The sequence below is a fragment of the Vombatus ursinus genome, unplaced genomic scaffold (assembly GCF_900497805.2).
Source record: "Vombatus ursinus unplaced genomic scaffold, bare-nosed wombat genome assembly UNPS02014773.1, whole genome shotgun sequence".
Classification (NCBI taxonomy): Eukaryota; Metazoa; Chordata; class Mammalia; order Diprotodontia; family Vombatidae; genus Vombatus; species Vombatus ursinus.
Genome location: NW_020954551.1, coordinates 28,423,471 through 28,451,359, shown reverse-complemented (window position 1 = coordinate 28,451,359; position 27,889 = coordinate 28,423,471). Strand labels below are relative to the sequence as shown.

Below are 27,889 nucleotides of genomic sequence, written 5' to 3'. Positions count from 1 at the left end.
GTGCCAATGCGATGGGTATGATTTTGAGGCTGAACCTCAGAGACACTTTAATGTGCACTATTCTAATTATCAATGGTTTGTACCATTTTTTTTTTATATGGCAGTTGACAATTGGAATTTTTTTCCTTTGAAAACTACTTATTCATATTCTTTGACCATTTGTTAATTAGGTTATGGCTCTTACACTTAGAAGAACAGGATCATTTTCTTAAGTCTTAGAAATGAGAATTTCATCAGAGACACTTGATGCAAAGATTTTTTTTTTCCCCAGTTAATTCTAATTTTAGCTGCATTGGTTTTCTTTGTGCAAAACATTTTAAATTTACAATCAAAATCTTTTGCAATTCTATCCTTTGTTTGGTTGTGAGCTCTTGTCCTGGACATAGATTTGAAAGATAATTTTTTCCATGTTCCTCTAATTTGTTTATGATATAACTTTTTATATCTAATTCATGTATTTAGAGCTTATCTTGGCATGTAGTGTAATGTGTTGGTGTAAATCTATCTTTTCGGTAAGGCAATCAGGGTTAAGTGACTTGCCCACAGTCACACAGTTAGTAAGTATCAAGTGTCTGAGGCTGGATTTGAACTCAGATCCTCCTGATTCCAGGGCTAGTGCCTATTCACTGCATCATCTAGCTGCCCCGAGTTGGTCTAAATCTAATTTCTGCCAGATTGACTTCCCAGCAGTTTTGATCAAATAGCCAGCCAGTTTTTAACCAGTAGCTGGGGTCATCCCATATTTCAAGGTCAATTTTCATCTTCCTTATAGATCTTTTGCTGTTGGTATCTACATCACTTAGTTTATACTACATAAACCAGTATTATCTACTGCCTTGCTCTGATTTTAATCATTTCCTATTTGTCCTAACTCCCCAACAAAAGTGTAAACTCCTCAAGGATAAGGATGTTTCATATTTCTTGATTGCCCTACACGCTGCTTAGCATAAGTATGGACACACCATGATTTATACTTGCTTATTTAACTCTAATGCTTCCAATGACAATGGTCAAAATCATCTCTTCCACAAATCACTGGCATTGCTTATCCTTAAAAACCTATAATGGTTTCCCATTACCTAACATGACCAAACCTCCTCCTGGCCTTCGAAGCCTTCACTTGGTTGCCATCATCCAACAGAGATTCCCCAAATCGGCCAAACTTATCTGTTTGCCAATCATCCGGTACCTTTGTGTTCTTTTTTCTCTCTGCTAATCTATGTCTTCCTTTTGAACCATGCTCAAAGTCGCCTTCAGAAATCCTTTTCTGATTTAAGAGTTGTTGTCGTTTAGTCATTTTTCAGTTGTGTCTGACTCTTTGTGACCCCAGTGATGGTTTTCTTGGCAAAGATACTGGACTGGTTTGCCATTTCCTTCCCGAGCTCATTTTACAGATGGGGAAACTGAGGCAAAGAGTTATGTGACCTGCCCAAGATCACAAAGCTAGTAAGTGTCTGAAGTCAGATATGAACTCAGGTCTTCCTGACTCCAGACCCGGGGCACTCTAACCACTTTGCCACCTAACTGACTGATTTAAGGGTACCCAAATGCTTTACTCCTTTACTCTCCTCTTCACTTAATATTCAGTTTGTGTTATAATAATTTGGACTGCCTTGCACAACACTTTGAAACTTGACAATTTTTTTTACAACTTGTATACTCCATTTTCTAAACCAAGTTGTAAGCTACTCATGGACAAGCAATGACCCCTCATTCTTCCTGGGGCTAGGATAGCTCTCTGTGGCATTTAACACAGGAGTGCTCCAAAGCTGTTGCCAATAAACAGCCAAGAAGCAAATGTATTTGAACTGAAAGCCTGCCACCTATAAAACAAGAGTTGCATTTGAGCTTGTCTACATATAAGGTTTTACAATCACCGCTTTAAAAAAAGGGAGGCAGAGGTCATTTGGGATAATGTTTTATCAGTCAGCACGTCTAAGTCTCCAGTACCCTGAGGGGAAGCTAGTGAGTAGCATAGCTACCCAAATACAATGGCCTCCTGCCCTTCTCAGAACAGATGAGTTTAAACCACAAAGACTTCCTAAGTGTTACAGCTTATGTCTACTCCTTTTACCATCTTCTCCCCTGCTCCTGAGTATCTTAATGAGGTTGAGACCACAGGTATGAATGAACAGTTGGCTTGGTGACTTCCACAATCCCCCACAAGGCCCTGCAAAAGCCTCGATCACTGAAGACTCATAATATCTGCCTCCTCTTCTAAGCATTCATCAGTGTCTCCAATCACTGAGATTCAAATACCTCTCTTCACCTGTCCCTACCCGTTAGCAAGACGTCTACCTGAAAGGTGCTCTCCCCCATCCCCCCGGCCAGACGAAAAGGTTATCAGGCTAAGTGGCTCTGCTCTAGTGAGACGCTGATTCGTGGGAAGCAGACCTAAAGACACGCGCCTCCAGAGCTGGAACCAAAAGGCAAACACGCCTTGGAGGGCATTTCCACGCTCACCTTGATCATCTCCGCCACGTAACTCTCTGGCCCCGTGTACTCGGTGGAGTCCTTCACCTTGACCAAGACGATGAAGCACAAGTAATGCCACATGTTGTGTTCCTCTTTAATGTGCTCCTCGAAAGTGACCGTCTTGTTATCAAACTTGTCTCTCTCTAAGCCTAAAAGGAGAGAGCGAAGCCTCTCTTTAGCACCAAAATGAGCTCGGTTTACCTTATAAGTGCCACCTAAAACAGGGATCTACTGGGCCTTCCAGTGGATCAAATTATACATTTGTACATATATCTAAATATAATGCAGGTTGAAAAGGATACCCCAGACATGCAGATTAAAGGACCTTTGAAATCATTTGGTTCAATCACCTTATTTTATTTTATTTTTTTACAGATGAAGAAACTGAGAGGTTACATATTTTGTCCCAGATGACAAAAGAAATAAATAATAGAGCTAGGATTTGAATTCAGATCCTCTGTCTCCTAAACCAGTGGCCTTTTCACTGTCTCCTGCTGACCAAAGATCGAACCTGCTAAGTGAAAACTGCTCATGCTACACTAATGATAGCAGACAAACCACTGGTAGATTTTGTGAGCGTGTCTCACCTTGAAATTTCATTAACTGAAGCATTTATTGAGCACCTACTACATATAGCACACTGTGCTAGGAAATTGGGGAAACAAAAATAGCTGTGAGACATGACCTTTACCTCAGGGAGCTTACAGTCTAGTAGCCATCATTACTTCTCAGAAGATCAACTTACATCTAAATATATCATCCTGATTAAGTTCCAAGTTCCTTACGAGCTTGAAGCACACTTTATGCTTCCATATCTCCCCCCCTCCTCCCTCTCAGTGCTGACCAAAATAGTAAGCAGATACTTAATAAATGGTTTTGATTAGACACTCCATCTCTCAGCTCCTGGCACTTTCTCCTGGCTCTCCCTCATGTCTGGAATGCTCTCCCACCTCCACTCTGCCTACTGACCTCCCTGGCTTCCTTTAATTCCCAACTAAAATTCTTTCTTTTACTAGAAGCCTTCTCCATCCCCTCTTAATTCGAGGGCCTTCCCTCTGTTAATATTTCCTACTTATCTTGTATATAGCTTGATTTGTATATATTTGTTTACTTGTTGTCTCTTCCAGTAGATTGTGAGCTCTTTGAAACAAGGACTGTCTTTTGCCTCTTTTCAAATCCCCAGTGTTTAGCATAGTGCTTGACACATAGTAGGCACTTAATAAATGTTTACTGACTGACTGATTGATGGTAGGGGGACATGATCAATACCATTCCTGAAGATCTCTTTTGTGAAATGATAATTATTTTGCTATTACATAAAAAATAAACAAGTTAAGGTCTGGATACTTTCTTCAAAAAAATTTCTGAGAGTTTAGACCTACATGCATTATCTTTTTCCTCTGAATCTGTTTAGGGGCAAGAGAATGAAAAACAGAAGGTCCAAATTCAGGGAACAACCACAAGATTGGGGCACATGATGCAGGGCAGAACCCTCAGTCTTTGCTCCTTAGAACTGATCTGCTTTTAGAAATGTAGTGGTGACGAAAACACTGTTGCGGGTAAGTTAGGAAAGGCACTGGGTTTCATCCAAGAATATTCTTTGCTCTGAGGACAGATGATGAAGATATAAGTGTATATAAATAAGAGTACAACCAGAGCATTCCATGCCTAGGAAGTCCAGGGCCCATCATCTGGCATGGCTTCAAAGCTCAGATTTCTCCAAGATTCATCCATCCCAGCAGAGGTGGCTCCAGGCTGAACTGAGCCTTCCTTCTCTTGCTAGCTTGAAGGGAGCAACAAGACTTACCACAAATAAAGCAGGTGGTCTTTAAGATCTCTTCTTTCTTTTGCTTTTCACTCCTTAGGTCGGCAAAGGTATCAATGATGACCCCAAAAATCAGGTTAAGTACAATGATGATCACCATGAAGAAGAACAAGAGGTCATAAATCACTCGAGCAGCAAAGAGAGGCTCCTGGGAGAAAAGAAGTGTCATAATTAATTCCAACCATTAGTTTTATCGTTTTAGTTTTGACAGCTCTGTGGCAAAACAGCATTAAGAAACCTTTAACAAGCTTACACTAGACATTTCCACCATCAGCTGTCAGTGCAAACTGAAACTTCTGGTGCCCATTAGTATCTTTCTCTCCAGCTACAGAAATAAGTGAAAACCATTACTTTCTACAAAGCTGATGAGATCGGGTTGAATTCTACAACTCTTTCTTTTTTTACGTATCTCTATTACAGATCATTAGCTCTTCTTTATACCGGCTGACATTCAATAAACAACTTTTGGGAGCCAAGATCTTTGGGAAATGGATCTCAGGCCTATGAACCTGATGACTGCTATAAATGTTGCGACTATTTATGTGTGTGTGTGTGTGTGTGTGTACATATACACACACATATACATATATACACATATGTAGATATATACATACACACATATATACATATATATACACATACATGCATATATACACACACACACACACATGTGTATATATATATATATATATACACATAATAAAAGTTGTCCCTCTAGAGACTGCAAGTTTCCAGATATGACTTTAACAGGATACGCTAGCACAGTCTTTTTGGAGAAAGTATACCCAACTGGTCACTGAACCCCATTTACTTGGCTCCCTCCTGTTTTCTTCAGTATACATTTAATCTCATTTACTGTGCACTACCGCCCACCCACATCTCTCTTCCTTCCCCTTCCATATTAATTCACCTCTTTGGATGGCTTCCTGAGCACATCTCCTACTCCGCCCCCACTTCTCAGTCCATGACTCAGCACAGTAACAATACACATCAGTAATGTCTCACACGTATGTTCCTTATCTTCTTCAATTTGCTCTGCAGGAGTCAGCTCTGTTAACATGGCAAATAATAACAGGTTTAAAATGTGAGAAAATATAGACCATGATTTTGATATGATACTTCTTGAATGTCATTTCACTAGTTGACAGATGTGAAAGGAAAATAAATTCAGGAACCAAGAGCAAAAGATCCAAACATCTCCATCCAAAATGTGCGACCATCAACAGCAGCATTTCCTATTTTCAACGACTGTAGCATTAACCACTAGTAACTTCCTCTGCTCTGTTCCACTGGTATCCTTTTTCTGATGACATCTAAAAATATTTCCCACCTTTTGAAATCTATAGGAGTCTGGTCCAGTCCCAATACTGACTCACCGTTCGACCTTAGGCAAGCTGCTTAATGCCTCAGAGCCCAGTGTTCTCATCTGTCCATTGAGGATACCACTACTTACTATTGTGAAGTTGAAATGGCATGTCTATGAAAGCTTATACTGTAAAGGTATCTGTAAATATAATGTGGGCCTTCTTATATTATATCAGGAGGTCATTTTCATTCTTACTTTCCTAATGAACAAAGAGACAGTACGATGTCAACAGATCATCTGGTACTTTCACATGCAGTATTCCTGCCCTTTCCTCCGCTCTCTCCTCTAAAGCACCTCCCCACCCACTAATGTTTCTGACATTTGCGAGCAGTTTCATTTTTAGGCAGAGAATCTGCTCCAATCTGAACCTATCTGGGGCCTCAATTTCCTTACATGTAAAACAGGGGGAGGGGAAGCTAGCTGGTCTCGATGGCTCCTTCCAGCTCTATCACTCTATGAGCCTGTAAGTCTTATCGAGCCTTAGATGAGGGATCAAAGCCTCTGAAGCAAATCAGATTCAAGATGAGGTTTAAAGGCCACTCAGCTCAAAGTGCCTACCTTCCGTGGGTACAGGAGAAGAACAGTTTTCCCCAGCCCCCAATCGACACACATCAGAATACAGGAACTCTCCTGCCAAACTTTCACTGGTGTCTGTAAAGACAAGGTTTATGGTGAATGAGCTGAATACACATTGCCAAAATGCTTGAAGTCATTAGTTCATACCCCATTAAACAATTCTCTACAAAGAAAAGTCATGTAACTGAACTGTAATTAAAATGTAAGAGTTGTAATGTACATACTCATTTGAAAAATGCTGTCTCTAGATGAAAAACACAAGCCAGAGGATGTGAATTTCCACGGAGCTCATGAAAAATACTGTCCTCACTAGCCCGCATCTTCTGCTTTAAAGATGCTCTCAGATGGACACTACTGAACATGCATTGTATCAAGCAAGAGCTATCAAAATTCTGCATCTAGCATTGAGATTATAAGTTATCTCAGTCCCAGAACAATGGACTTCAGATTTTCATGTTGATCATGAAAGGTGGAATGAAGTTAGCTTCAACTGGTGTGATGAGAGGGTGTACCCACATATGAGTAATCTTTAAGACATTAAAGTTTAAAGAGAGGAAACCAAAACTGTATGCAAAAGTTGGTTACAAGATTGTGTGCATTTCTTGCGTTGGGAGCTACTCTAAAATCTGCAAAAACAAACAAACAAACAAACAAAAAACACTACGTGGTATATGCAAATTGTGGCAGTAAAGTACTTGATCCTCACTGAAATCCATGAGTTCTGTGAACCTGCTAAATTAAGGTTCAAAATCACAATCAACCTTGGAAAAGTGGACACAGCATAGTCCTTTGAAACATGTGAGTTCAAATATGCTTAAAGGATTTACTTTAAACTCTATTTTCTAGGTGTTCAGAAGACAAAGTAACCTTAGTTGTGTCACTACTTTTGTTGAAAAAAAAAACAATTTATATTTACATAATAACATAATTTATACTTCTGTCCCTCTTCCCCCTCCTTCTTTAGCCCACCCTCTCCCAGGCTAGATAAAGGGACTGAAGCACTAAAAACAGACCTGGAAGTGAGGTTTCATTGGGCAGCCTATCTACTTCTAGGATAAAGTCATCCTTGAAGAACAGATAGCCCACAATGGAGAATAGGTAAACCAGGATGAGGGCAAGAACAGCAGTCAGGATGATGGATCGTCCATTGCGAGTAACACTTTTAATGACATTAAGCAGCGTCTCTTCTCTGTACACTAAGTCAAAAAGCTTTAAAAAAAAAAAAAAGGTAAATTTTTAGAAATTTTTATCAGTAATTCTATAAAGATTTACATAGTACCAACTCAGTGAGGTTTTTTCCCAGATCCCCCTACCCCTAGCTGCTAGTGCCTTCCCCTTTGAGACCACCTTCTATCTACTTTTTATATATCACCTAGTTATTTACATGTTTTCACACCCATTTAAATATGGATTTCTTAAGGGGAAAGACTGCTTTTGCCTTCCTTTTTATTCTTAGTACCTGACCCATAGTAAGTGATTTATAAACGCTTGTTGACTGCTGACTGACTGATAATATTAATAGTTAGCATTTATACAGCACTCTAAGGTTTGCAAAGTATTTACGTATATTAGTTCATTCGACCTTCACGACACCCATAGTGGTGAGAAAGACCATCTGACATTCATTGTTTCTTAGCAGAATTAGATCTAAGCTTTCGTGCTGTTCGTTTGTTTGTTTTTTTGGCTAGGCAATGGAGTTAAGTGACTTGCCCAGGGTCACACAGCTAATAAGTGTTATGTGTCTAAGGCCGGATTTGAACTCAGGTCCTCTGAATCCAGGGCCGATGCTCTATTCACTGCACGACCTAGCTGCACCTGCTTTCTCGCTGTTGGGGGGGGGGTTCCTTTACATCGAGTTGGCTCCACGGAAAATGAATGATTCATTTGAATGAGCATTTATTAAGTGCCTACTACCTTCCTGATGCTCTTAATTGCTAGATTAAAAACACAAAACCAAAACGGTCCTTGCCATCATAGAGCTTACATTCTTCTAGGGAAGAGATGGGGACACCACGTACAAAGCTAAGTAAATACAGAACTCATTTAATGTGATTTCAGGGGAGGGAAGGCACTTGGAACTGTGCAGATGAGGACAGGCCTCTCGGAGGAAGAAGGCATTTGAACTAAGCCTCAAAGGAAACTGGAGAAGGTAAGAAGTAAAGATGAGGAGGGAGTGGGTTTCAGGCAGAGAGAGCAACCTGTGCAAAAATACTGAAATGGGAGAATGGAACGTCATGGATTGAGAACAGTTCACATAATTAGCCACTTTAGCCTGGGTGTCTTCTGCAATCTTGGGGTGAGAAGGAGCAAGGTGTGACCTTGGGCAAGTCACTTCATTTCTCTGGGCCTTAGCGTAGAATGAATCAGCTAGACTTGACTAATAAGATCTTTCAGCTGTAATAATTTAACACCAGGATGCTCTGACAGCATATGGCCATTGGGACGTCCTTGGATCATAGAACTAGTTGTAAGAGGGCCCTTATTTTGACTCAGTGTGCGGGTCTCTTCCTCCACACACCTCCATTTCATGTGTGACCCTGTAAGTGGCATACTGGACAAAAGTCATAATCCAAGTGTCTGGAGCCTAAAGCTCTAGTCTGAACTCTACATTCATAAGCTGCACCATCTTGGATAAATCACTTGATGTATCTGAACCTGTTTCTTTATCCATAAAATCAAGGGGCTGGCCTAGATGAACTTGAATGTCTTTTACCTCCTTCTATTATTTTTGTCTGTTCATCTTCTGGCCCATCAGACAGGTCCAATTGGCTTGTCCACCTCCTTAACTCCAATTAGTATCCTGAGACTGACTATGAGTAAGACACAAGGCTTAGGCTAAAAATATGAGAGGTACTAGGCAAATTAAATATCACCCCATTCATACTCAAAGTTCTGTGATCTCATTGATTTGGGAGCTTCCTTCAAGAAGATAAATTGCAAGGTAATGCCTCCCCATCTTGTGGAACTTTCATCTCTCTCCTAAAAGCTTAGCACATGAGAGCTGTCCAGTACTCTGGAAGTGTGCCTCATTTCTTCTCAATGCCATGATAGTGCTAATGAAACAAGCATTCTGGCCATCCAATCGTCATTCTCTCACTCTCCTCACGGGACCTGCCTATCTTGTTCTTCTTTGGTTTGTTGGTTATAATTTGCAGCCTGTTCACACCCACCATATACCCTTCCATCCCTCCCTGTAGGATGCTGATCTTTAGTTCTTCGATGACAGTAGTGTTCCAGGTCTCTCTGCCATGCAACCCTATTGCCAAACAGCAAATGTCTGCACTGAAAAGATGGCCCCTTGCTATTATGGGAATCTCGGAATCCATAATAATGCTTTGCAGTTTTCAAAACTAGCCCACTCTCTTCCTCCTTTCAAACTCTGAACGTAGAGCATTATCTGCATGCATTTTGTCCTATTGGGCATACATATTGTTGGCCAAGCTCTAATAGGGTAACCATTTAGATGCATGTTGAAATTTGGGTAATAGTCTTCATTCATTTGGTCTATTCTGTGCGTATGGACAGGTCAAACACCTTTGAGTGATTACAAATCACTCCCAGGAGACTTGTCTTGGGGCTTGGTGAAATTAGTACAATATTATCTATAAATGAGAGCATCTGGAGAACCTCACTATATATCAGGAATAGCTTCTTAATCTGGACTCAATCTCCTCCGTCGCTTCTCTGTCTACTTTTGTCAATCATACATCTCCCTGTTTTCTGCCTCATTATCAGGTCATTAGAGAGTGATATTTCTGTTGTTATATCTTCCAAGAAATCCTGAATATTATCTGTGTGTATACGTATGTAGATATAATATAATATGTAGAAATAATATATTCATATGTAGACATATATACATTTGGGAGATAACTTGTACAAGAGCTCATAAGGTGGCACTTTTGTTCAACCTATTCAAATGCTCTTTCATATTCAACAAATGATAAACACAAATAAGGTCTTATGTTTTCTACCTCCATCGGTCAATTATGAGATGGTAAGGTGTTTTTCATGATTGACTATCACTTGAGAAAACCAACTTATTCCCTACTAATACCTTCATTGATGATACTTTCAATTCACATATAGAATACTCTCATAGAGATTTTGTATAGATGGGAAAGGAGATATATATATATATAGGTCAATGGTTGTTTTCTTAGTCACTTTTTTAAAAAATCAATAAGGTCTTAGATTTTTTCTATTCCTTTGACAACTTCCCCTCTTTCCTCTCCTTTTGAATCAAGCCCTCAATGCTGTCACAACTGTATCATCTCTAGTATGGATCTCCTCTAGATATACTGATCCAATATAGATGCCTTTCTTGTCTTTGTTCTCTTTAGACTCATTTTTACTTCCTGCATAAGCATGCCAGAAACTTTGTTGTTAGGTCCAAGTGTGGTGGTTCCACTGGCCTTGATGAAGAAAATAGTTTTGTTGGAACAACTTGTGGAAGTCTTTTCCATTTTTAACACTGCAGTCCTCTTTAGGTTTTTATCCTTGAATGCCCTTGAGATGACTGCTTAGTTGAATATCTTGCCAAGCTTTCTATAAACTGGTTTCACCCTCCACTGCTTCTTTCTGATTTATAGATGACACTGCTCATAATCATCCATCATAGTTCTTTGTAAGATTTTACAGATGACTTTATATTCTAACATGGTGTTGCCTTTGGCAGCCATCTCTTCATTTTGGAGAGTAAGTCACAATGTTTGCTAACTAAGGGGCTTTCTAGGCTCTTTTTGAACTCCTTATCATGGGAATAAATTTACATTGGTTTAATTTCTTGGTGAATTATAATAATTGATATCAATGTCATTTCTGTTGTCCATTTCCCATTTTTTTTTATTTTTGAAAGCTTCTTTAAGTAATTCAGAATTAAATCTTGATTACACTCCCTATGTTTTTCTCTTTACTATTCTTTGTTTTTTATTACTTACTCTAATGTGACAGAGTATATAATATACTCCACCAATCTAGTCACCTGATTGTCTTGGGACTAACCCCCATATCCATAATAAGGCTCTTTCTTCCTGTTAAAAAATGTAGGGGGCAGCTAGGTGGTGCAGTGGATAGAGCACTGGCCCTGAAGTCAGGAGGACCTGAGTTCAAATCTGGCCTCAGACAAAACACTTGACACGTACTAGCTGTGTGACCTTGGGCATGTCACTTAACCCCAATTGCCTTACCCCCCCCCCAAAAAAATGTAGTCAGTGTCCTTGTCTGTGATGTTGCTTGATGTTTGCCACATCCAGCAGAAACTAATTCCTTTTTGAAGAAATTATATAATCTATACATTTGGGCCTCTCTTCTTTCTTTCTCCTAAGCCTCACTTTCCAAAACAGTTCTCCTCATCCTCACTTTTCCCCACCTTTTATGTTAGTTTGATTTGAAGGGTCTTATCAAGTGCTTCCTCAGATTTCTCTACCACTTCATCCTTAGCAAGTGACGCTGGGGCATAAGCCACACTAATTTTCATGATGATCTTTTTGTAAATACTTAAGTACTGCAATACATGATGGCCAAGCGTCACATGAAATAACATTCATGTAGCTTTGCGGCATATGGGAAAACTCAGTCAGCCATTTCCTCTCTTTGTGAGCCATCCTTTCTTTTGCAACTTCCTTCTTTTATCTGGTTTTGTTTACAGCAAGAATATTGAGATTGATATGGTTCCATCCCCTCCCATTCATTGATTGCCAAACAAGGATTTCACCCATAAAGTATCACCAGGCAAACTAAGTCTGTTGATGGTTTTACAACTGTGTAATTCTAAGTATCTTCTGCTGCCTTTCCCATCTGTTTGCACCTGCCTGCAGATGCAGTAGGGAGGACTGAAAGTCATTTCAAAATTTGCTGTGTTTCATGGCTTACCATGGCCAAAAAGGTTCATCACTAGGCTACCTACCTCATAGGTAGGTCGGTGCCTCTCAGTGATCAGCTAGGCTGATCCTTGGAAAGTAGACCTCCTTCGTCCCTTGGGTCATTCCTGAAGCCTTCCCAGCATGGCTGACCCTGCTAGAGATTGTGCTTCATTGTCACAGCCTCTGAGATCCTAGGGACAACCTCCATATTGTGTTGAGGCATCCAAGTGGGAATTTTATTTTATTTTTTTAGGCAATTGGGATTAAGTGACTTGCCCAGGGTCACACAGCTAGTAAGTGTTAAGTATTTGGTCTGAGGCTGGATTCGAACTCAGGTCCTCCTGACTTCAGGGTCAGTGCTCTATCTACTGTGCCACCTAGCTGCCCCACGAGTAGGGATTCTATAGAGGAGTCCATCTAGGCAGCTGGTGATACATTAGACAGAGTGCTAGGCCTGGAGTCAGGAAGTCCTGAGTCCAAATTTGGTCTGAGACACTAGCTGTGTATCCCAGGCAGGGCAAGTCTTTTAACTTCTGTTTGCTTCAGTTTCTTCAACTATAAAATAAGGTCAATAATAGCACCAAACTCATAGGATTATTGTGAGGATCAAATGAGATAATAGTTGTAAAAAGCACTTAGCACAATGCTTGCCTGACACATAGTAGGCACCACATAAATGCTTATTCCTTTCCTTCCTTCCCCATTCATAAAATGTGAAATTTAGCACTGTTCAGTTTGATTAGATATTTTTTCATTAATATAGAATGCACAGCAGAAAGTAACAGCACCTTTTTATAATTAACCTACCAAACTGTTATTTTACTGCAGGTGTTCTTAACCTGGGATCTATGAACTGGTATTTTTAAATTTTCTGATAACTGTATTTCAATCTAATTGGTTTCCTTTGTGATTTGATATATTTTAACTTATTATTATTACTACAGTAATAGCTAGCATTTATATGGTTCCTTAAATTAAGGTTTGCAAAGAGCCACATGCATGTTATCTCAACAACCCTGGGAGGTAGGTACTATCGTCATCTCTATTTTAGAGATAAGGAAATTAAGCCAGAGAGAAGTGACATGTCTCCATTCACACAGCTAGTATGTGTCTGAGGCAGAATTTGAATTCAGGTCTTCCTGACTTTCCTACTATGCCATAAATTGATGCACTTAAAAGCATTATTAATACCAAAAAGGTCCACAGGCTTCACCAGACTGCCCCCAGGGCATGACAAGAAAAGGTTAAGCACCCCCATGTTACTGTATCAAGTTAGGTTTCCTTGTGGCCCTAATTTCAAAAGCATTTTTACATTTTCACTAAATTTCTACCAGCTGTTCTCATACACATCAGTGTCCCAGCAATGAAGCATTCGACAACATTGTGCTTTTATAGTCTGAAAAAGACAATATCAAGTAGTGTGTGACAGGTCATTTATCAGCTATGTGATGCTGTGCAAGACACTGAATATCTCTCAGCCTCCATTTCCTCACCTGTAAAATGGGAATAATAATTGTACCTATCTTCCAGGATTCTTGCCAGGATCAAGGGAGATAAAATATGTGCAACACTTCGTAAACTTTAAAGTACTATATAAAAGCTAACTACTGTTGTTATTATGTGGTTTGAGTATTTATTAATAACCTTGTTACCAGTCTGAATCTGTATTTTCTAGTGACTTTTCAGGACCAACCCAAGTTCTTACAGGTCTGGGTCCCATGCTACTTTGTGTGTCTTAAGACTGATTTCAGTATCTTGTCTGCGGTTCTCAAATACATAAACGTTGCTCTGCCACTAAAATGTTTCAATCTGTCGAAGATCACAGACCCAGCAAATCTTCAGGGCAGGGTGAGCAAGTTGTGGTCCTATTAAACTCTTCTGAGACAGAATCAAGCTTGGGTAAAGTTTCTGAAAGTTGTGAGCTGTTCTTATCTTCTCTTAGATTATAGATTTTAAAAGCAAGCTGCATTAAGAGTTACAAAGTTCAGTGAAGCAATGAAACTTTCACATCTGCCAGTAAAAGGGGTAATGGGAACTAATAAAGAAGAACACGAAGGCAGTGGGAAGGTAAGGTCCTGCACTGGCTATGGGCAAGGCCAAGCTCACATGCATGCCAGGACCTCTCTTTTTCAGAAAACACTCTTCTTACAGTGTTTTGATCTTGACTCCCCCACACAGGCAGGAGAGGAACAAAGGTAGTACCTCGTGCAGTCACATGACATAGCCACAATATAATGCATGGGCCCAAATACAAGCTGGCACGCTGGATTCCTACATGCCAACTTCTAATCACAAAACCAAGGCCATTTCCCAAAGCATAGGGCTTTGCCAACCCAAATGACACCAGTATGCAAAAACATACTCTATGCCACAGCTCAAAGAATTTGCTTAGATCCAAATTAAATGGCTGTTTTGAAAGATCTTCTGTCCCAACAGCTATACCAAGCTTATCACCCAAACCTTTTGATTCAGAAATAGTTCCTAGTTGCATGTCTGGACTGAGCAACTAACCCCCAAATTTACCCTAGACAGTCTGTATCCTGACAATCAGATAAACCTACCTTTCCAGGCCAGGGATGGCCAAAATAGAAAGGAAAGGTCTCTAGGGGAGGGTGGGAACTTCTCTTTCAAGTTTTAAGATAATTTTTTTTTTATAACTGAGAAGCAGAAAATTTAACTTGCAGCAAGTTACACAGAAGATTGTATAATTAAGCATCCTTAGACCTTTTAACATCAGGACTACTTTCTGCATACTTCTCTTCCTATTTCCCAAGTACTCTATATAGATGAGGTGCTACCTAACTATTATCACAATGTGTATAATTTCCTTTGTTATCCTAATTAAAAACAATAGTCTTATCCTACAAATGAGACATTTTATCAGATGGAGACTTTCAGAGGTTATCCAGTCAAAAGAGATGGAATACAATGTGGTGGCTGGAGCTCTGGCCTTTAGGCCAGTCATTTAACCACTCTAAGCCTCAGTTTCTTCATTTGTAAAACAGGAATAAAACCACCTGCCCTGCCTACTTTTTATGGGCCACCCCCCATTCCTGGAGGATTTGCATCCCTCCCTTCTGCCTTCTGGCTTCCTTCAAGGTTTCAAACAAATCCTACCTTGTGCAAGAAACAGTACTGCAGACCTCTTCCACCCCGGCTTCCAGGGCCTGCTTTCTGACATTGCCTTTCATCTATTCTCTCTTCCTTGTGTGTACATACAGAGTTGGAGTTATTGGCATGTGGTTTCTCCCCTTAGAATGTGACCTTTGTGAGGGCAGAGACTACGTTCTTGCCTCTCTGTATCCCCCATGCTTAGCACAATACCTGGCAGTCTACTGGTGCTTAATAAATGCTTTTTGCTTGACGACCTCACAAGGTCATTGGCAGGATCAAAGGAGATGACCTACGTGAAAGCCTTTTCCAAATGATAAAGTTATTTATGTCAGGTAGTATCAGCTCTGAGTGCAGAGTCTTAGCCAGAGCAAATGATCAAGAAGCACTTTTGAACAGAACGATTGGACCCAAGAGTCAGTTACCTACCAACAGACTGTAGAAGAATTCATGAACGAAGAGTCCCATGGCACAGATAAGGAGATATAACAGATGATAAAGGAATTCCACATCCAGGATCATTGCTCGATATCCTCTTGTGAAGGTCCCACAGTTACCAACAAAGCTCATCAAGAAGATGATTTTATTGCAGACCTAAGCACAATGACAGGAAAGGTTAGACACAGTAGACCACCCTCAAATTAGAGAGAACTGTAAAAGCTAATGGTAACTTGCCCTTCCCTCCCCATCTCCCCTCCTTCCCTCCCAATCTCAACCACTTCCACCTCCTGCCATTCCAATGACCATTGTTTAAAGCATGGGCCCAAATCCAAGCTGGAATATGGGACTATTTTGGCCCAAGAATATATGCTCCAACAACAAAACTGGGAATATCCTAAAGAGAAATTTTGCTGATCTAGTCAACTAATTACTTTGCTTTTCAGGTATATTACAAATTGTATATGAAATAGGAGAATGCTTCATGTTCATCAGATACGCTTATTTTTTACCAAAACACATACATGTGCACATACATACAACACAGATAATGATTTTCAAAATGAATCATTTCTAACCTCCTCACTTGAGTATGCCAAGAAAAGAATTTATCCTAAGTCAGTAACCTTAAGCTAATCATGATTAAAAACATACGTTAAGTTTCTGCTACATCCTAAGCATTATGGGGGTATGATTCAGTGAGACTCTCCAGCTATGTCTCTGAAGAGCTCACAATCCTTTTCCTGTTGTTGTTATTGTTTTGTAAATTAAATGTTATTTTCATGTAGAACAATCTTTTCTACTTCCTCCTACCTTAAGAAAGTAAAAAAAACTAAAAACCTGTTGTAAACATGTATATAGTCAAGAAAAACAAATATCTATATTGATTGTGTTTTAAAAAAATGTCTCAAATTGCATTCTGAGTCCATTGCCTTTCTGTTATAAGTGGGTAGCATGTTTCATCAGGAGTCCTCTGGAATTTCAGTTGGTCGTTTGTTAAGAGTTTCTAAATTTTCAAAGCTGTCTGTTTTTACAATTTGTTGTTATTGTATAAATTGTTCTTCTGGTTCTGCTTACTTCATTCTGCATCAGTTCATATAAGCCCCACATGGTTTCTCTGAAACCCTCCCTTTCATAACTTTTTACAGCATAATAGTATTTTATCTCATTCATATACCGTAACTTACAGTCATTCCCCAGTTGATGGGCAGCCCATCCCTATCCCTTGGTTCTAATACTAAGCCACTATAAAAAGAGCTCCTATCAATATTTTTGTTCACATGGATCCCTTCCCTTTTTGATCTATAGACCTAGTAGAGGTATTGCTGGGTCAAGTTCAATAGATTTTGAGGCATAGTTCCTTTAATATAAATTTATTAAATGGGGAATAGCTTTTATTCTTATAAATCTGAATCAGCTCTCTATTAATCTAAGAATGAGACCTTTATCAAAGAAACTAACTGGCTACAGTTTCCCATTTGCCTGTTTCTTTTCTAATTTTACTTGCACTGGTTTTGTTTGTGCAAAAACTTTTTAATTTTATGTAATCAAAATTATCCATTTTACCTTTGTGATCCTTTCTATCTCATTTGTTTGTGACTTCTTCCTTTATATCCACAGATATGACAAGAAAGTTCTTCTTTGCTCCTCTAATTTGTTTACGATTTCACCCTTTATGACTAAGTCACGTTACCTATTTGGAGCTTGTTATATACAGAATGACATGTTGGTCTATACCTAGTGTCTGCCAGATTCATTTCTAGTTTTCCCAATAGCTCTTGTCAAATGGTGAGTTCTTGCCCCAATAGCTGGGATTTTTGGATTTATCAAAAACTAGGCTACTGTATTGTGCTCCTTTGCTTTTGTATATTGTATATCTAATCTACTTCTCTGATCAACCTCTCTATTTCTTACCCAGTACCAAATTGTTTCATTGATCACTGCTTTGTAATATAATTTGATATCTTGACTTTTGACCTTTTGTTCATCCAGATGAATTTCGTTATTGTTTCTTCCAGCTCTATAAAATAATCATTTTGTAGTTTGATTGAAATGGTACTGAATAATTAATTTAGGTAGCATTGTCATTTTTTATTAAATTGACTTGATCTACCCATGAGCAATTAATATTTCTCCATTTAGATCTGGCATTACTTGTGTAAAGAGTTTTTTGTATTTGTGTTCATATAATTCCTGTGTGTATCTTGGTAGGTAGACCTTTACACCTTCTGTAGTTGTTTTAAATGGAATTTCTCTTCCTATCTCTTTTTGGTGGATTTGTTGGAAATAGACAAAAATGCTGATGATTTATGTAGCTTTGATTTGTATCTTCCCTGCTCAAATTAACAGCTTCAGCTGGTTTTTTTAGTTGACTCTCTAGGGTGAGGAGCTGACCATCTAAACATGGGATGAGAACCTTTCTTTGGAAGAGAAAACTCAGAAATTTCCATGGGGTCACACTGATGACTACTTGCCCACCCATTCAAGAGAAAATTCAGCTCTAGCTTTGAAATTCAGCTCGAGCTAAGCACATCGATGAGAAACTGGCATCCGCTGAATCTTGGAGAGGAATTGTCAAATGACTGGACTGTCTCCTTTTCTGCTGTTATTGTCATCTTGGCTCTGGGTGCTGGCAACATGCTACCACTTCGCCTGGCTAGTAAGAGTAACTGAGCTTCTCAGGAATCAGATAAGCAAGAAAGCACAGGCATCTAGTTCTTCAAAATGCTCTAGGCTGGCTCAGCATATGAACGCTCTAATGTTTTACTGGGGACTTTCCAATACACTACCCGATGGCAGAGCAAAATTTTCACATGATGGAAAAATGTCCATTCTAGTTTGTCTGTGATGACGACAATGAAGCAGCATAGATTCAATACAACCCAAGAAGCACTTAGTTTGTTGTTGTTCAGTTGTTGGCTTTTTTTTTTTTTTCATTTTTGTCTGACTCTTCATGACTCCATTTGGGATTTTTTTTGGAGGCAATTAGGGTTAAGTGATTTTTCCAGGGTCACATAGCTAGTAAGTGTCTGAGGCCAGATTTAAACTCAGGTCCTCGTGACTCCAGGGCCAGAGCTCTATCCACTGTGCCACCTAGCTGGTACCATTTGGGACTTTCTTGGCAAAGAAGGTAGAGTGGGTTGCCATTTCCCTCTCCAGATCATTTTACAAATGAGAAAACTGAGGCAAACAGGGTCAAGTGACTTGCCAGGGTCACATTGCTAGGAAGTGTCTGAGGCTGGATTTGAACTCAGGAAGATGAGTCTTCCTGACTCCAGGCTCAGTACTCTCTTGTGCCCTCTAGCTGCTCCTGTATATCCAATGAACTGTGTGAGGAGCTTGGGATACAAAGACAAAACTGAAACAGTTCCTGTTCTCAAGAAACTTATAATCTTTTGGATCAAAAAGCATAATACATCCCTTCCTTCGCTAAAATGACAATATTTTTCAAGGCTATAAATCTCTCCATAGCTTACGAACAACAAAACTCCATTCTTTGGATCCTCTGGCTATCATCTCCACTTCTTCCCCCCTTTTTACTGTCAGGTTTCTTGAATGGGCTATCTATATCCATTCGTGGGGGCAGAGACCAGGGTTTATGATCATCTACATTCCCTACAACATCTAGCACCACACCTTGAAAATATTTTGTTGGTTTAGTACCATTATGAAATATTATCTGATTTATATTTCAGTTCCTCCTCCAGTCCCCCACCTGTCCCCTGACTGGTTTCTCAGGAAAATGCCCCAAACAGCAGTGAAATGGCCCACACTGACATGAAGAAGAGGAGAAACAAGGTCTAGAGATTATCTAGGCATATTTCATAAATGGCAATATCAGTTCCTAAATTGTTCAGTTCAGTAGACTATCTGCTTACTGTGTATAGAGCACCATGCTAGGAGCTGTGGGAGTCACAAAGGTTTGAAAAGTTCAGGGTCCCTACTCTCATGGAGCTTACATTTATTCTAGCAGGGTATAGGGAATATAACCAGTAACTATGAGCCATAATCCATGTATAGGAAAGGTATCAATGCCATGTAAAATCCATGGAGAAAGCCCATCACGAACTAGAAGGGGCTCCGGGAAAACTTCATGGAAGGAAGAGTATTTGAGGTCAGCATGAAAGGATGAGTGGAATTCAAAAGGCAGAGAGGATTCCTAGGCCTCAGGAACAACAGAAACAAAAGAAAGAGGTAGAAAAGCATGGTACTAGCCAGCAGTCCAGTGTGGCCACAAAGCAGAGGGCAGGAAAGGACAAAAGCTAAGACTGAACAGGTAGGGTAGTACTGCTGGAGACCTCGAATGCCAATGAAAGATCCTGAACTTTACCCAGTAAGCTACAGGAAGACACTGAATGGGTTTTTAGTGGAGATGAGGGTTGATGGGGGATGACGTGAACAGTTCTGAGCATAAGGAGGATAAGTCTGGCAGCTGTATGAAGGAGGGAAGAGAGAGTGGAGGTGGAAAATTCTGTTAGGAGACTATTAGAATTGTCCAACCAAGTGGTAATGGCAGCCTGTATTAGGGTGGTGGCAGTGAAAATAGAGAGGTGGGGAGGCATGTGAGAAATATCATGGGCTGCCTGTACTGGGAGAGTCACTCCATCGGCCACAGCACTGATGCTATCTGAAAGGGCCCAGGCTTTCCACTACAACACCACCTCATCCATGGTTTTCTGCTTTTTGGATTCAGACAAAAAAAAAATTCCTAGGGGGCAGAAAGGCAGTTCTATCGCAAGGTGAAGTGCTTGGAAACGAATTAAATCATTCCATACTTACGTTGAAAGCACCCAGAAGGAACAACGTGGGCTGCAAACCAACTGAGAAGATTAGGCGGAGAATGGTGGAAGCAATTAGAGCTCGGATACCGTGGGGCTTAGGGAGAGCAATGACTATGGCCAAGGAGATCAGCATGGCTGTCCACAGCAGTCCCGACAAGTGGGGCTCAAGGGTACCTGGGAAAACAAAGGAGGGGCCACGTCTTTTTCAAATCAATGTTGCCTTCTCGTGCTGGTGACAGACAAATTCTGGGAGCTATGTTTTCCTTAATTACATCTCCCCGCACATGTGCAGCTGAAATATCTTCTCTCCACTTCACACTTTGAGCAGGTGGAGTTGAAGGCTAAACTTCTAAATGAGCCTTTAATTTAATTAAGAGAATGAAATGGAGAAAAAAAAAGTGAAAAGGAACAGTTTATTCCCTTTTTGCTCAGATCAGATTTCTCAAAGGAAAGGAGGTCAACAACACTGGTATCTTTAGAACCATACTCCGATTATGCTACTCTCTCCATCAAAGATCTTACACTAGCTTTTGTCATCTCTGGCTATTTCAAGTCCTATTTCAGGTGTCCCATGAGATGGTCTGCTTATATAACATGAACTGCCAGGGCTAAAAATATTCCTCTCTTGACCCCCCCCCCCAACAAATGTGCTTTAAATGTTGTTGAATTTTGAGGTACCTTTCGATGTAAACAAGCAGCCACAAGGTAAAGGCTGCTTATATAAAAAAGGAGATTTGCATCTTCAAAATTGTGATTCTTGTCGCAGTATAACCTACAAGACATGGAGAAGGGAGTGCTTGACAGCCTAGGTGGTGGCTCATCCACTGGCACCAAGCATCCCAATTCACTGAACACGTGACCACAAAGAGCCAGAGAGTTCTTTTAAAATATTTGTTCTAACTCCACACCTCCCACAGGTCTTTCTTTCAAGGCCTAGAAAAAGCCAACTTGGTTGGAGCAGGACATAAAGAAGCACTCCCAACCAGCAGAGAGATGTGTTTTGAGAAATGCAACAAGGCCCAGAGTGAATACCCCCTGAGGGCTGAGGTCACGTAAACTCCGCCACGCACACCACAGCCCAGAGAAACAAGTGAAGGTAGAATGGATGCACTCACATTCTCAAGAATGAAATATCCAACTACTTAACATGCACAGGAGGAAAGAATTTAGTAGACTGTCTTCCGGTCACCTCTTTAATGATGTTTTAACCTGCTGCCTTTATACTTGGGGAGGGGAAACCCTGTAAAAAAATAGGACTACACTTTCTTTAATCATCATAGCAAGCCCATGAGTTCAAGTGAAAATCAAAAGAAATCTGCAGTCACCTAAGGTTCATGCTTTTGAATGATCACGCTGTAGGTTACTCATCAGCATTCAAATAAACGGAAAAAAACACCACTTTAGAAAGGAACTTTTAAGGCCAACTCAGCGGTCGAGCGGGGGCTGGTTCCACTGCCCACCCCGGGTGGGAAACCAAACGATATCAGGGCAGGTAACAAGGTCACTTTACATGCTCTGGACAGAGGAGGGACATTTGGGAAGCTGTGTATGGAGCCTGGAGCCTAAAGGAATGACTTGTAGGCCACCACTCATTTAGCTTGGGTCTGGAGGAGAGTTAGCAGTCATGCGGCTCCTAAGAAACGGCTATGAGAGAATGCCCTTAAGACTCACGAAAGAGGGAATGAATGATTGTGGCTGTTTCTAAACAATCCATTTTGCATAACCCCTGCTGAAATCCCGATCCTGCACACCTCTAGTGGGTTATTACTCCCCGATGTCAGATCATGTGTTCCCTCAAAGACAGTCTAATCACATCTTTCGGTTGAGTCAGTCAAAAGGAAGCCCTCTAAAAGGTCAGACTTTTAGAAACAACAGAGCTGTTCCTTAAAATCTTTAATTCCTGCAAATCAAAATATTAAATATATGTTTAAAAATATTTTTAAAAAAGGAAATGGTGATGACCAACTGTGGCTACCTAAAGGTTGAAGGTCAAATCATGATGTTGTTTCTCATCCTGATGGCCACACCAAGCTCTTGGTCAACCAGTCCACAAAATGGACTATGCCTTCATCCTAACAATAGGTAAGCTGATTAGTCCTTTTAGAGAAAATTTTGTAGTTGTATGTTCCTGCCAAGATTTGTGACTGGGACTTTGCTCTTCCTTCAGTGTAACTTTAGAAAAATGATTTGGCTTAGCACTGATATTGAAGCAACCACTTTAAAAAATGCAGTTTTCTATACAATTTAAGGTCAAATTCCTAAGTTGTTTTTAATTCCTCAAAAAAGCATCGGCTACTTACCTACAGGAAATAAGATTTTTTCATCAACTTTTAACTCATGTCTATCAGGCACATGACATGTTGTGATTAACTGCCCTCCTGTGTGAAGCTGCCGAGCTTAAAGGACGGTTCTGCCACCAAGATAAGATGGGTTTTCAGTCTTTTCCTATATGCTTGTTGTACCATCTGTTTGGGCTGTTAGTGCGTATTGCACAACACAAATGGGTAGACTAGCATTATACCTGAGGGTCTTTGTCACGATACTTGGGTGGAAGGTAAACTGGAAAGAACACATCCCTGGAAAATGTAGTAGATATGGAAAAGAGGGTGCTGAAATCTTGCTACTTAAGATATCAGCCCCATCTGAAACCCACAAATATAAAGCATTCAGAATTTCATTAGGTAAATCAAGGGGCCCCAAAAGTGAAGGCTGAAATCTGAAAGGGCCAAAGGTATTGTATGCCTTTTTTTTCTGATAAGTACTGTACAGGAGAGGCAGTGTGGCATAATGGACACAGAGCTGGTCAGGAAGACCTGGGTTCAAGTCTTGCCTTGGCCACATCCTGACAGCATGTGCCTGGGCAAGCGATTTAAACTCCTCAGCAATGTTCCAAGATGATAAGTTGTAGATCAAATGTCAATCTGCATTAGTAGATGGAGTTTCTCACTGGAAGCTCCTTACACTGATGGAATTACAGATTGAGAGAAAAGGGTGTAAGGAATTTGAGGTCTAAATTCATTAAAAATCGCCATGTCTATCTATCATTACTCACGGACTGACCCAAAGACAAAATATTCTAGATATTTTCAACTCTTCAGCCTCAAGTGACTGACATCTATGGGAGGATAGTAAGAATGCTGGAGGGAGGACCCGGGGGACTTCAGCCCTGGTCCTATGGCTGCCACTACCCAGGGTCATGGCCTTCACCAAGTCACAGCTCCTGCCTGACCTCAGCATCTTCTATAAAATGAGGGCATTGGATTAGATGAACTCCAAGGTCCCTGCCAGCTCTCACCTTCTATCTTCCCTTCTCTCTACACCAGGGCTTCTTAACCCCTGCTCCATGAACTTCTTTTTTCAATATTTTGATAACTGTATTTCAGCACAGTTTCCTTTGTAATCCTATGTATTTTGTTTTGTGCATTTATAACCATCATTCTGAGAAAGGGTCCACAGGCTTTGCCAGACTGCCAAAGGGGTCCAGGGCACACAAAAATGGGTACAAACCCTTTTCTTGCCTCATTTTGGCTAATGAATAATCATGTAAATTTTCCCCCATCCCAATCTACAAATTAAATTATACTTTACTAAGGTACATTTTAATAAATACAACTGATAAAAATGTATAATTTCATCTGCCCTAAGACTATAAAGCAGGCCCACACAACCTGTGGCCCTCGAGCTGCTTGCTGCATGCCAAAGGATTTTGGGTGGCCTGTGAAAAAAGTAGAGGAAAACATCCTTCATATGTAGAGGAAATCCTTTGGCTGCTACAAGTGGCCTGCAGGCTATAAGCAACCACAGTCTGCAGGTTGTACAGGCCTGATATAAAATAAGATCATCAAAGCAATGTATATGCAAATTTAGATGGGAAAACTACATTCAAACCCTGGTTATGTCCTTTCTAGTTGGTTCCAGCGTTTTCCTTCCCAGTAAAAAAAGGCTGATACCTCCTCGAACCCCTTTAAATGGGTAGAAAAATGCAACCAGCAGATTCATCAGGACGGCCAGGTTGAATGAAATGCTGCTCCAGAAGGACATATTCCGAGAACACCAGTACAGTACTGGCTGAGCTGTGGAGACAAAGAGAAGGCCACCATGAGAGTGTGAATGTTCCTCAGAAAGCCAGGAGCTCCTTGAAGCCCTTCACCTCCTGCTATCCCCTCAAAGAGATGAGACCTTTTTTTTGGTTTTCATCTTTTACCCTGGAAAATGATCACTTATTTTTTATTTCTTAAGTTGACTCAGGGAAATAAACTAATCACATATTGTTATCTGAAACCTTATGAGAATGGGGAAGGTGTTATGTGTGTGGTTGGACAGTGAGATGGGGTGAGAACAGTGGAGGGGGTAAGAGGAGGGGATGAAAGCAAGCAGAGTTTGAGCATCCAAAAAGGTACCAGATTCTCTCCCAGCAGGGAGACCTGAGAAGTCTTAAGTGGAAATCTGGGGCTACCTAATGTCTTGGGATCTAGGTGGAATCCAACCAAACCAAACCAACCCAAGAAATAAACTAACCTTCTAGCAAGCTGGGGCCCCAGGGTTGGGCTTGGCTAGGCTCGTCTCAGACTGAGAGGCTGAGCTTTTAGTCACTCCCTTGTCTGGAACCTTTGCATGACTAGTCCCTATGGTTTTTCTGAGGAAGAGCATTATACTTTATAGAACGTTCACTTGGCCAATTTCTTTGACTACCTATGTTAAACAAAGAAACCTCACTTGGACTGCTTAAACATTTGATAATCAATCCTAACCAAAGTAGCTAGTTAGCAGCAGAAGAAGAAGCATCTTATTTTATTTTTTTTTCCTCCCCTGAAAAGAGCAGGTTGTAGAAACCACAGACCACTAAACTTTACACCTGTCTTTGGACAATTTTGAGAACAGATTAATCAACAGTTCCTGAGAATTTAGAAAAAAAGAGCTAAGATCAATTTGTTAATACAAATAAGTGATTCCCAAATTAACGTCATTTCCTATTCTGAGAGAGTTTACTATGCTGATAGGCCAGACAGTAGAATGTTGTACCTAGAGTATATCTGGACTTCAGCAAAACATTGTAGAGTCTTTTGTGCTATCCTTGTTACCCTGAAGACAGTGAAAACTGGACTGGACAGCAGTATGACAGGCACTAGCTGTTAGCTGAATAACTATAAGAAGAAATAATGTTATGACTCGGTGTCAACAGAAGGGAAGAGAGGTCTTTAGTGGTCTACCAGTGGTCTCTGTACTTGGCCTCATCCTGTTTAAAGTTGGTATCAGTTACCTGAATGAAGCTATAGAAGGGATATTAACATACAGCTATTCATCCTGTATGACAAAATCAAGATTCAAAATGAGCAAAATACTGGAATGGTGGGCCCAAATTAACAAAATGAAATTTAACTGGGATAACCTAAAATGTATATAAAAAATAAGTTCCACAAGTTTGGAGTAAGGGAAGCCTCATCTGGCAGAATTTCACCTGAAAAATTATGTGTGGAGGGGGCACAGTTTAGTAGAGCATAGCAAACAACATGAAACAACTCTGATTTAACAATGGAAAAAAAAAACCAAATGTGGTTTCTAGCTGTATTAACAGAAATATACTGCCTATAATAAATATCCAGCATTTTAAAGAGCTTTAAGGTTTGTGAAGTACTTTACACAAATTATCCCATTTGATCCTCACAACAACTCGAGGAGGTAGGTGCTACTTTTAGCCCCCTTTTACAGAAGAGGAAACTGAAGCTGAGAGAGATGAAATGACCTGCCAAAGGTCACACAGCTAGTAAGAATGGGAGGCAGGACTGGAATCCAGGTCTACCAATAAGCCCAGCCCTCTGTCTACAATGGTACCTAGCTGCCATGACCATTGTTCCACTATATCCTAAGCTGGTTAGACCATTTCTGGAGTGGCTGTTGAATTCTACAGGCTTCTTTTCAAGGGGCATGATATTGGCGAACTTGAATAAGTCCAATGGAGGGAGAACAAAGCGGACTTCAAACATATAAAGGCTATCATGTTGACAGATGAAGGAATAGATTTGTTCTGTGTAGCTTCCAAGAGGAGTCCATGACTAATGGAATTTATAGGGAGATGGATTTCAATTCAGTGCTGGAAAGAGTTTTCAAGTAACTAAGTGCTATTCATGAACGGAACAGGCTGCCATGAAAAGGGATGAGTTCCCTACATCACTAGAAGTATCCAAGCAGAAGATGGATGATAGTTTGTCAGGGTGACTGTAGAAAGGATTCCCACCTGGGGAGAAGGCACTAAGCATTGACAATCTAAAGTACTAAGACTCCAAAATTCTTAGGTGCCAGGCCAACTGAGGAGTCACTCCATTGTCCTGTGGTATCTTATAACCTGGATTTGTCAGTGGAAGGCAGAGTGAGATGCAGTGTCTTCTTTCACATGGCACATAAAGGCAGAATCTGGGTTTGGGATGGGTTTCATTATGTGTAGCTCCTAATGAAGAAAGCCTGATGTTTTTTCAAGTTCACCTTTGAGACACTGATTTGCTGCCTGCAAAACAAGTCATATTGAGGGAAAATCTGACAATTTCAGAGGATGGTTCCTACTCCCTTCAGCATTTTAATTAAGAAGCCATGAGGCCCCGGGGATAGAAGGCTGGATTTGGAGCCAGGAGACCTGGGGAAGCATCCCACTTCAGCTTAGCTGGATGCTCCTGAGCAAGTCACATAACCTCAGAGAGCCTCAGTTTTCCCATTTGAAAAAATGTGCCTAATGATAATTTGCACTACCCACCTCACAAGGCTGATGTATTTATCAGCGATTGGCAAACCTTGATATCCTAGAGAAATGCGAGCTGGTCCAGAACTGTAATTGTATCCATGTAGAGACCTTCTCATGCAGAAAGCCTCTACTTACACAGCAAAAAGGTTAAAGCCAAAAGGGTCTTAAGAGGTCATCTGATCCAACCCTCTTATTTTAAAGATGAGGAAACTGAGGCACAGAGCAGTTAGGAGCAGTCAGGATTAGAACCCAGGTCTTTGGCCTCTGACTCCAGTGCTCCTTCTATTGTACTATGCTGCTTTTCTGAACATGTTTTTGACCATAATATCCTTGCCCATTTTCTTTAGGGATGGCCTGTTTAAATGGTGCCTTGTTTAGGTTACATAAAAATAGACTTGGGAGGAAGAACTTCAGGCTCTCTGATGATGCCAGAAGCAAAATTTCCAAAACACATTCTCATTCATTTCTCCCCTCTGTATAGGGGTATAAAATATATGGGAGCAGAACTCAATCATATTTTTCTTCAACGGAATGATCATTTAGTTTAGAACAGCAGCCAGGAACAAATCAAATGGTCTGCTAATCAGCCCAGAGTAAAAAGGCCACGTCTTCTAAGCTTCCTCCCAATAATGAAGTTATATCATAATTAAACATAGTCAGAGGCAGTTTAAAAATCTGCTGGCTTTTTCACTTGTCCTGAGAAATGTGCAGGGCCTTCCA

General features: G+C 40.4%; 1 protein-coding gene across 3 annotated transcripts in view; it reads right to left on the bottom strand.

Moving 5' to 3' along the window:
- ITPR1 (inositol 1,4,5-trisphosphate receptor type 1) overlaps nt 1-27,889 on the bottom strand; it is a 394,249-nt gene that overhangs the window by 35,234 nt on the left and 331,126 nt on the right. For all 3 annotated transcript variants that reach the window (XM_027863906.1, XM_027863904.1, XM_027863905.1), the window contains 8 exons: nt 24,387-24,509; nt 20,435-20,610; nt 15,647-15,811; nt 7,256-7,451; nt 6,225-6,317; nt 5,211-5,350; nt 4,283-4,448; nt 2,464-2,624 (listed from right to left, as the gene is read on the bottom strand). In XM_027863906.1, coding sequence (XP_027719707.1) covers nt 2,464-2,624; nt 4,283-4,448; nt 5,211-5,350; nt 6,225-6,317; nt 7,256-7,451; nt 15,647-15,811; nt 20,435-20,610; nt 24,387-24,509 — 1,220 coding nt within the window. The remainder of the gene's footprint in view (nt 1-2,463; nt 2,625-4,282; nt 4,449-5,210; nt 5,351-6,224; nt 6,318-7,255; nt 7,452-15,646; nt 15,812-20,434; nt 20,611-24,386; nt 24,510-27,889) is intronic.